The sequence below is a fragment of the Loxodonta africana genome, chromosome 3, assembly GCF_030014295.1.
Source record: "Loxodonta africana isolate mLoxAfr1 chromosome 3, mLoxAfr1.hap2, whole genome shotgun sequence".
NCBI lineage: Eukaryota > Metazoa > Chordata > Mammalia > Proboscidea > Elephantidae > Loxodonta > Loxodonta africana.
Window position 1 is genome coordinate 32738528 of NC_087344.1, and position 10035 is coordinate 32748562.

Sequence of the window (10035 nt, forward strand, 5' to 3'; positions counted from 1 at the left end):
CCCCCCCATGCCCCTTGTCCTGCCCCCTCACAGCTTGAGCTTGGCGCCTCCCCAGGTGAGCCCGGCCTCCTCGTGGGTCAGATCAATCAGCAGGACCCACTGCGCCGGTTTGATGGCTACATGAACGAGAGTGCCACCAACAAAAAGATCGCCCACAGCGTCTTCCACAAGGGGGACAGTGCCTACCTCTCAGGTGCGTGGCCCGCCTGACCAGGGCAGGAGAGGGGTAGGGGTCAGGAGGACCCACTACCCCATCGCTCCCTCTCTCCATGCTAGGTGATGTGCTGGTGATGGATGAGCTGGGCTACATGTACTTCCGAGACCGCAGTGGGGACACCTTCCGCTGGCGCGGCGAGAACGTGTCCACCACTGAGGTGGAAGGTGTGCTGAGCCGCCTGCTAGCCCAGACGGATGTGGCTGTGTATGGAGTGGCCGTGCCAGGCAAGTCGGATGGGGCAGAGGTGGTCCTGGGGTGTGTGTGGAGGGGTGGTACCAGGGTGTGGCAGCCCCAGGGTACCTGGGTGGGCAGTGCACAACCTGGACAACCACTCATGGCAGCTTGGTTGGGGCTGCTGGCTTTGAAGCCACGCTCATGCGTGGTGTTGAACCTGTTCCCTTATCAACAAAGTAGATCACTAAAGTAGCCCCTCTAAGGGCAAGGAGTGTAGGGAATGGTAAATAAAACGTTCAAGGCTTTGGCCAACGCTATGCTAAGTGGAGGGGGATCACCTGTTTGCGGCAGGGCAAGGGGCACATCCTCAGCCAAGCCTCTTTCTCAGGAGTAGAGGGCAAAGCTGGCATGGCAGCCATCGTGGACCCCCACGGCCAGCTGAGCCCCAACGCACTGTACCAGGAGCTGCAGAAGGAGCTGGCACCCTATGCCAGGCCCATCTTCCTGCGCCTCCTGCCCCAAATGGACACCACAGGTGTGGCCCTGACTCCTCTGTCTGTCCATCTGCCAGTCGCTCCCTCTGTTTACTCGCAACCATTTGCCGATCTTTCCCAGTTAAGCCTGCATGCCGAGACTGACATACGGTTCTACTTCTGTTGTTGTCAATTTCCATTCTTTGTTCCCACCCTGCTAACCAGTTGCCATCAAGTCAGCCGTGACTTATGATGGCCCCATGTATATCAGAGTAGAACTGTGATCTGTAGGATTTTCAGTGGCTGATATTTCAAAAGTAATCACCAGGCTTTCTTCCGAGGCTCCTTTTCAGGGACTGACTTTTCAGAAATAGATCACCACACCTTTCTTCCAAAGCACCTCTGGGTGGACTCGAACCTCCAACCTTTTGGTTAGCAGCCAAGCACATCCACCGTTTGCACTGCCCAGGGACTCCCCCACTCCAACTAGGCTTCCTGAAAGGGTGGTGCATCTTCATTTCTCTGCCTTTTCCCCAGTTGCTAGGAAGTTTGAGCAAATCTTGGCCTCCTGCGTTTCCTCCTCTGCAGATTGTCTGGGTCATTCACCCATCTGTACGCTGGTGTTGCTGTCTGTGATTTGAGGGAGTTCTTTGTAACAGTCTGCATGTTAATCCCTTAGCAGCTTCAGACACTGGAACTCTCTCTTCCTATTCTGTGTCTGACTGTTAGCTTTGTCCACGGTGTTCCTTGTGAAAGAGATACCCTTAATTTCAAGATGAACAAATTTCTCCTTTTTAAAAAAATCTTATGATTTGTGTTTTCGAAGTTTTTTTCTAGAAATCCTTCCCAACTCTAGATCATAAAGGTATCCTCCCTTGCTTACATCTATTGACATTAATCCTTAGTGTTATCTTTAAAAGAACTATTCTTCAATCATCTACTACAGGGGCCAAGTTCCCTGGGTGGTGCAAATCGTGAATGAGCTCGGCTGCTAACTAAAAGGATGGAGTTTCAAGTCCACCCAGAGGTGCCTCGGAAGAAAGGTGTGGCAATCTACTTCTGAAATGTCAGTCACTAAAAACCCCATGGAGTACAGCTGTATTCTGACACAAGTGGGGGATCACCATGAGTTGGAATAGACACAAGGACAACTGATTTTATTTACCACAAGGGGTTGGAAAACTTTTGCATAAAGAGCCAAAAAACCCGTTGCCATTAAGTCAATTCCGACTCAGAGACCTTATAGGACAGAGTAGAACCGCCCCATACGGTTTCCTAGGAGCATGTGGTGTATTCGAACTGCCAACCTTTTGGTTCGCAGCCGTAGCCCTTAGCCACCACGCCACCAGGTTTCCCAATAAGGGCCAGATAGTAAATATTTTTGGCTTTGCAGCCCGTATGGTCTGTTGCAGTGACTCAGCACTTGCTGTAGCACGAGAGCAGCCAGAAACCAAAACAAAGCCAAACCCATTGCTACTGAGTTGATTCCGACTCCTAGTGACGCTATAGGACAGAGTAGAACTGCCCCATAGGGTTTCCAAGGAGCAGCTGGTGGATTCGAACGGCCAACCTTTTGGTTAGCAGCCCAACGCTTAACTACTGCACCACCATGATTATAAAACGGTGGTAATAGTCATACCTCCACTCCAACCTTTGTACCAATTCTGACACCAGCCAACCCTCCCATGGCACTCTTTACTTCTCTTCTGGGCTTGATAATCTGTCCTAATGGCCACAGAGAGCTCACAGAACATATTGACAGTTAAGTGGTTTGTTAAGGAAGTAGCAGGGTACAACCTGGGATCAGGATCAACAGGCTACAACTCAGGAACAGGAAGCATGCAGGCAAAGTCTCCCTTCTTCAGTGCAGAACAGCCCTTTCACATCCAGTTGGCCTTGCCAGCTGTCACTACTGACTCTGCTGCTGGGCCTCTCACCTCTCACTGTCTGCAGTGTTACAGACCTTGACCTGTGTTACAGGTCTTTTAGGCAGTTCCTTGCCTCCTCTCTCTCTGTCTACTTCCTCTATCTTCTCTCTGCTTCTTTCAGTCCGAAAAACCACCATAAGGCTGGGTGCTTAGTTATACAACTCCTTGTCAATTTCAAGGCATGGCCTCTCCCAGTGAGGGGTGGGGGCACAGACTGACCAATCCCTTCTCAGTAAGCTACAGACACTTCTCATTTGCATGGTAGGCCACAGACACTTCATTTGCATGGTCTATTGACCAGTCCTTGCAAGGTACACACCAATCACAGGGCAGGCTGTAACCCAGGACCAGACAAAAAGTTTACCCAGAAAATGCCATTCAACCTGGGCAAAAATACCGAACCCTCTGAGGTAGAAAACTAGGGCAGAGGTAACTCCTTAGGGCTTAGGGGAAAAAACCTCTCAAGCTGTTTTTCCAAAGAACCAAGGCAAAAGGCCACATAAAGGAACTCATTTCACCACACATTTCACCACAGTGATACACACAGAAATGGATGTGGCTGTGTGCCAATAAAACTTTATTCACAAATGCAGGTGGTGGGCAGGATTTGGTCCAAGGGCTGTAGTCTGCTGAACCCTCACCCACTGTGTGGCAGCTGCATGGGGGTGGACATGTGACCAGGAGGGAAGCACAGGTCTCTTGCTGTGATGAAGGTGGTCAGGGAGTCCTCACTGGAGGAGAGGGCACGAAGGGGGAATTAGGCTGGCAGATGGGGATGCATGTTCCCCTTCCCAGCCCTGGTACCCCCACAGGCACCTTTAAGATCCAGAAGACGCGGCTGCAGCATGAGGGCTTCGACCCACGCCAGACCTCTGACCGGCTCTTCTTCCTGGACCTGAAGCAAGGCCACTACCTGCCCCTGGATGAGGGCATCTATGGCCGCATCTGCTCAGGTGCCTTCTCACTCTGACAGTGCTCCTGGACAGCCCTGCCTGGGCCCCTCCCACACCTGGTCCTGGATCTCCTCACCACCGTCCACAGCCTGTGTCTCTCCCGGCCTCTCCCTGTCACCTCTCCTCCTCTGCACCCTGCCCTGCCTCCCCTCTCTCCTCCTTGGCTCTTGGCCTCAGTCTCCCTCTGTGTTCAGTCTCCCTTCTTTTGTCCCTCTTTCTCCTCCATTTTTCCTCCTCTCTCCTTCCTAGAGGAGAAGGAACATTACCTGGGAGCTGCGTCCTGTGTGGGGCCCATCTGCCCTCGGGGCCTCTGTGGACCATCCTGCCTCCCTGTTTGGCCTCCCTGCCTCACCCTGTAGCGTCCCCCCTCCCAGCGCTCCCACACCCCTTTCCCATGGCCTCCCCTCATTTCTCCTGTGGCCTCCTTCCATGGCTCCCCTCCTCCTTCCCAGTGGTGCCTTAAGGAGCCCCATCCAGGTCATCCTTGGCTGCAGTTCCAGGATGAGGCCCTTCTGAACTCCAGGCCAGTCCCACCCACCCCTGCTGAGCAGAGCAGCTAGGGTGGTCTACCCAGCCCACCCAGGTGTGTGTGTTTGTGTGTGTGTGTGTGAGAGAGAGAGAATGGGGGGAGGGGGGCATTGGCAGGGGATCCCAATGTCAACTGGAAATCTCGCCCTGGGACCTTTTACATGTCCCCATCCCAAGTGTGCCCCTCCTGCTCCGGAAGCTCCCAGAATGGACTGTGATTGCCTGGACTTCACCACTGCCCACTGCCCACTACCCACCCTGCTGAGATGTCCCCATCAGGCATCTCCATGGAGCTCCTGTTTGAGGGCCCAGAAGATGGTGTGGCTGGTTGCTTGGCAGCCACGGAGGCCTGGTCATGTGACCACTGAGATGCGCTCTCTGGTGGAGGCTTCTTAAGTGTCCCCATTCGGAGTGGCTGCTGAAGGGACCCCTGGGAGTGGGAAAGGCTTCCTGCACCAGGGGTCGATATCTGAGATGACCTCGTGGGCCCCGGGGTTCCCACAGTGGTGACTCCGCGGATGTCCCCCTTACTTCACTACGGACCACTTGGACCTTATGTTAGTACTGACATCCCTTGCAACCCTGAGGACGGCTCGGACACCTCCCAGCCTCGCTGGAGGCTGATCTCGGACACTCACACCAGCCTCGTCAGGAGCTGACCACCCCGACCCCTGCCAGCCCCACATGTCAAGACTCTGTTTCGTAGTTGAATTTAAGAAATAAACCTGCAGAGCGTGGGCTCCACTGGGAAGCCCGGTCGTTCACGCTGTCCCCACCTGGCACAGGTCCATTTCTGGGTTCCAGAAGGTACGGGCTGGTGGCTGTCAAGGGGACGCACTTGCCAGACAGGAGCAGAACAGACACTGCTGTTTCCTGCACTGCCTGTTGCCTCTCACCCACCTGCGAGGGCTACTGGGGGACTTCAGGAAGGGGAGTATGCAGGCTAGGGTTTTCCCCACTCTGCCAACGGTGGGAGCAGCGCCCCAGCAGCCCCTGGGGTCTCAGAAAGCCCCTCATCTGCCTTGATGGCCCCAAGGGAGGAATGCCTAGTCTACCTGTGGGTTCTGGCAGGTGCAGCGGGCTGGCCCAGGACAGAGGTGTGTCCTGAAATGCCCAGCCACCCCAGAAGGGCACTTCTCTGCGTATGTGGGTATCTGGCGTGGTCATAGCGCTGGGTGAGAATGGCTGGGCCTGTGAAGGTGGCCGTTCTAACTAGGATTCAAACCCAGGACATCTGGCTCCAGAGTTCATATGGTCAGCTCCCACCTATTGCTGCCTCCATGATATGAGAGTTGTCATATCCCCCCATCTCTCCCTGTACACAGGTTCTCCTATTATTAACACCTTGCCTTCCTGTGGTATGTTTGTTCGATTGATGTACCAGTCTTCACACATTAACTTATGGACTCTATCATGACTGTCTCTGTCCCCGCCTCAGGGTATAGCTAGTGTCAGGGAGACAGGCTGTGACGATGGAGCATTTGCTGGGAGGGGGGACCCCGAGGACAGGGGTAAGACGAACAAGGCCTTAGCCAGCCCAGGTGATGTGCGAATAGCCTGTGGTTCTTGTCCTGGACCCCATGGTCTGTGAGGAGAGGGATGCAGGGTGGAGCCTTCAAGAAGCCAGGGCAGGAGGAGAATCTGTGGCCAGTGTGGACAGACAGCCTCAGGTGTGCCTTCTGGATAACATCTCTTTGAATGCCACGGCCACCTCATGAGGTGGTCATCATGCCCCACCCCACTGTACAGATGAGAAAACTGAGGCACAGGGAGGGGAATGAAGTTGTTGCCAGGGTCTTGTGGTGAGAAGGTGGCCCAGTGGGGATCTTCTTTTTCTAATAACCTGGGACTAGCTGAAACAGCTTAAGAAGTTCCCTCCTGGCTGGTGTTCCTGGGTGGCACAAAGGGTTTGCTCTTGGCTAATAACTTAAAAGGTTGGTGGTTCCAACCCACCCGGTGGTGCCATGGAAGAAAGGCCTGGCAATCCGATTCCATAAAGATTACAGCCTAGAAAACCCTATGGAGCAGTTCTACCCTGACACACATGGGATTGTCATGAATTGGAATTGACTCCACGGTGATGGGTTTGGTTTTTGGTTTTTCCTAGAAACCCTGGTGGCGTAGAGGTTAAGTGCTACGGCTGCTAACCAAAGGGTTGGCAGTTCAAATCCACCAGGCGCTCCCTGGAATCTCTATGGGGCAGTTCTACTCTGTCCTATAGGGTCACTATGAGTTGGAATCGACTTGATGGCACTGAGTTTTTTTTTTGTTTTTTTTTTTAGCAGTCGTTCCCCATTCGCTCTTCCTCCTGGCAACCACTAATCTGCCTTCTTGCCTGTTCTGGACATTTCGCATAAATGGAATCACAATACGTGGTCTTCTGTGTCTGACTTCTTTCACTCAGCATGTTTTTGAGGTTCATCCACACTGTAACATGCATCGATGATGCTTCATTCCTTTTTATGGCTTAATGTTACTCCATTGTATGGTTACACAACCTGTTTGTTTTATTGTGGTAAAAATACATATAACGACATTTGCCAGCGTGACATTTCTGTATGTGCATTCCGTGCCATTACATTCATCGTGTCGCGCCACCATCAGCACTCTCCGTTCCCAAACTCTTCCACCACCATTACTAACAGAACTCAGTGCCCCTGAGCAATGACTCCTCCTCTCCCCGCCCCTAGTAACCGCTAATAAGTTTTGGTCTCTATACATTTGCCTATTTTACATGTCACATGGAGCCCTGGTGGCATCATGGTTAAGAGCTCAGTTGCTAACCAAAAGGTTGGCAGTTCAAATCCACCAGCTGCTCCTTGGAAACCCGATGGGGCAGTTCTACTCTGTCCTGTAGGGTTGCTATGAGTCAACCAACTCGACAGCACCTAACAACAGCAACGTGTCATAAATGGGACCATACAATATTAGTCCTTTTGTGGATGCGCCACATTTTATCCACTCACCAGCTGATGAGCACTTGAGTTGTTTCCACCTTTTGGTTATTAAAAATAATGCGTCTGTGGACGTACATGTACAAGTTTGTGTGTGTGCATGTTTTCAGTTCTTTTGGGTATACACGTAGGAGTGGAATTGCTGGGTCATACTGTAATTTCTGTGCTTAACCTCTTGAAGAAGTGCCAAATGTTTTCCAAAACAGTGATACCATTTTGCATCTCCACCAGTAATGGGTAAGGTTCCGATTTCTCCAACATCCTGTCAACACTTACAGTCTTTTTTATTATAGCCGTTCTGTTATGTGCCTTTGAGTCAACGCTAACTCACAGTGACCCTATATGACAGAGTAAACTGCCCCATAGGGTTTCCTAGTCTGTAATTTTTACAGGAGTAGACCACGAGATCTTTTCTCCCTCAGAGCCGTGGGTGGGTTCCAACCACCAACCTTTCTGTTAGCAGCTGAGCGCTTAACCATTGCGCCACTAGGGCTCCTTATAGTCGCAAGTATAGCCATCCTAGTGCGTGTAAAGTGGCGTCTCATTGTGGTTGGACTTGCATTACTTTGATGGCTAATGATGTCGAGCATCTTTTCATGTACTTATTGGTCATTTGTACATCTTGTTTGGAGAAATGTCCATCTAGATCCTTTGCCCATATTTTAATCGTGTTGTCTTTTTATATTATTGAGTTGTAAGAGTTCTTAATATATTCAGTATATTGGACCCTTATAAAACACTTGATTTGAAAATATTTTCTCCCATTCTGTGGGTTGTCTTTTCACTTTCCTGACAGTATTTTTTGAAGCACGAAAGTTTTTAATTTTCATCATCTCCAAATGTATCTGTTTTTTTTCTTTTGCTGCTTGTGCTTTTGGTGTCATTTCCAAATCCAAGATCATAATTTATCCTGTTTTTTCTTCCAAGAGTTTTAGTTCTTATATTTTAGGGCTTTGATCCATTTTGAGATGCTTTTTGTTTACGGTGTAAGGTAGGGGTCTCTACTAGTTTTCTATTGGCTGCTGTAACAAATTATCATACACTTCAGCAGTTTAAACACCGCCAATGATCTTACAGTTCTGAAGGTTTCGAGTCAGAAGTGGACTTCAGGGGCTAAAATCAGGGTGTTGACATTCCTTTTGGAAGCACTAGGGGAGAATGTTTCCTTGTCTTTTCCAGTTTCTCGAGGCCACCTTCTAGAAAGCCTCCATTTTCAAAGCCAGCAATGACAGGTTGAGTCTTTCTCACACCACCTCTCTCTTCCATTATAAGGACCTTGTGACTGCATTGGGACTATCATGATAATCTCTTAAAATTTAGCAATCTAATTCCATCTGGAACCTTAACAGGTTCCATGGGTAAGTGTGTGGACATGTTTGGGTGGGAGCATTATTCTGCTTACCACAGACACCAACCCCATTGTTTTATATGTGGTTATAAATTGTTCCAGCACCCTTTGTTAAAGAGACTATTCTTTCCCCCATTTAACTGTCTCGGCACACTTGTCAAAAATCAAAAACCAAACCTGTTGCTGTCAAGTCGATTCCGACTTACAGCGATGACCCTAATGGACAGAGTATCCCATAGTGTTTCCAAGGAGTGTCCGGTGGATGTGAACTGCCATCCTTTCGGTTAGCAGCCGAACTCTTAACCACTGAGCTCCCAGGGTTTCCTGTCAAAATCAAATGACCACAAACGTGAAGGCTTCTTTCTGCATTTCTATTCCATTGATTTATTTTATATATCTATCCTTATGCCAGTATCACCCTGTCTTGATTACTAAAGCTTTGTGGTTAAGTTTGAAATCAGGAACCATGAGTCCTCCAACTTTGTTCTTCTTTTTCGAGATTATTTAGCTAGATAGGTCCTTTGTATTTCCATAACAATTTTAGAATCAGTTTGTCAATTTCTGCAAAAAAAGAGCAGTTGAAATTTTGATGGAGATGAACTTGGGGAGTATTGCCATCTTAATATTGTTTTCCAATCCATGAACATGGGATGACTTCTCATTTATTTAGGTCGTGTTTTATCTTTTCCAGTAGTGTTTTATAGTTTTCAGTGTACAAGCTTTGCATTTCTTTTGTTACATGTATTCCTAAGTATTCTTTTTGATGCTATTATAGATGGATATTCTTAATCTGCTGATTTTAAAGATGCACTACTGTGCGGATTTCTCCTTGCATTTACTGTTGTTAGTTGCCGTCAAGCTGTCTCTGACTCATGGCAACCCTATCTTCAGCAGTTTAGACATTGCCTGGTCATGACTGTTGGTACGTTTGGGCTCATCTTCCAGCACTATAGTGGCCAATATCCTGCTGTGATCCATAAGATTTTCACTGTCCACTTTTCAGAAGCAGATCGCCAGGCCTTGCTTCCTAATCTAAGTCTGCAAGCTCCACTGAACCCTGTCCACCATGAGTGACCCTGCCGGTGTTTGAAATATCAGTGGCATAGCTTCCAGCATCACAGCAACATGCAACCCACAATACGACAAACCGAGAGACGGGTGGTGATTCTACTTACTACATTTTTCAATTGTCCAGGCTCAGCATGCCTTCTCTCCCTTTCAGCCCTCTGCCCATTACTAACCTCAGAATACTTTTTAACACACCAAGGCCCACTCACTGCCTGCCTGGGAGCTCCTGAAGGCAAGAGCCAGGCTGGTGGCTTCTGAAGACCTCAGAGGTACCCAGTAAGCCCCAGGAAGCACTGCCTGAAGGAATTCAACAAGTAGGTTTTGATCTCCCATCAAAAGCTCAACCCAGGGGGCTTGGGAGGCATGAGGGCACAAAACAAATCTCCCTGCCC

At 49.7% G+C, this 10035-nt stretch overlaps 1 protein-coding gene across 1 annotated transcript in view; it reads left to right on the top strand.

Moving 5' to 3' along the window:
- The window catches only part of SLC27A1 (solute carrier family 27 member 1), a 37554-nt gene extending 29664 nt beyond the window's left edge, over window positions 1-7890 (top strand). The window contains exons 10-13 of the mRNA XM_064280947.1: window positions 56-193; window positions 277-441; window positions 780-926; window positions 3605-7890. Coding sequence (XP_064137017.1) covers window positions 56-193; window positions 277-441; window positions 780-926; window positions 3605-3762 — 608 coding nt within the window. The 3' untranslated portion in view covers window positions 3763-7890. The remainder of the gene's footprint in view (window positions 1-55; window positions 194-276; window positions 442-779; window positions 927-3604) is intronic.
- Window positions 7891-10035: the final 2145 nt, after the last annotated feature.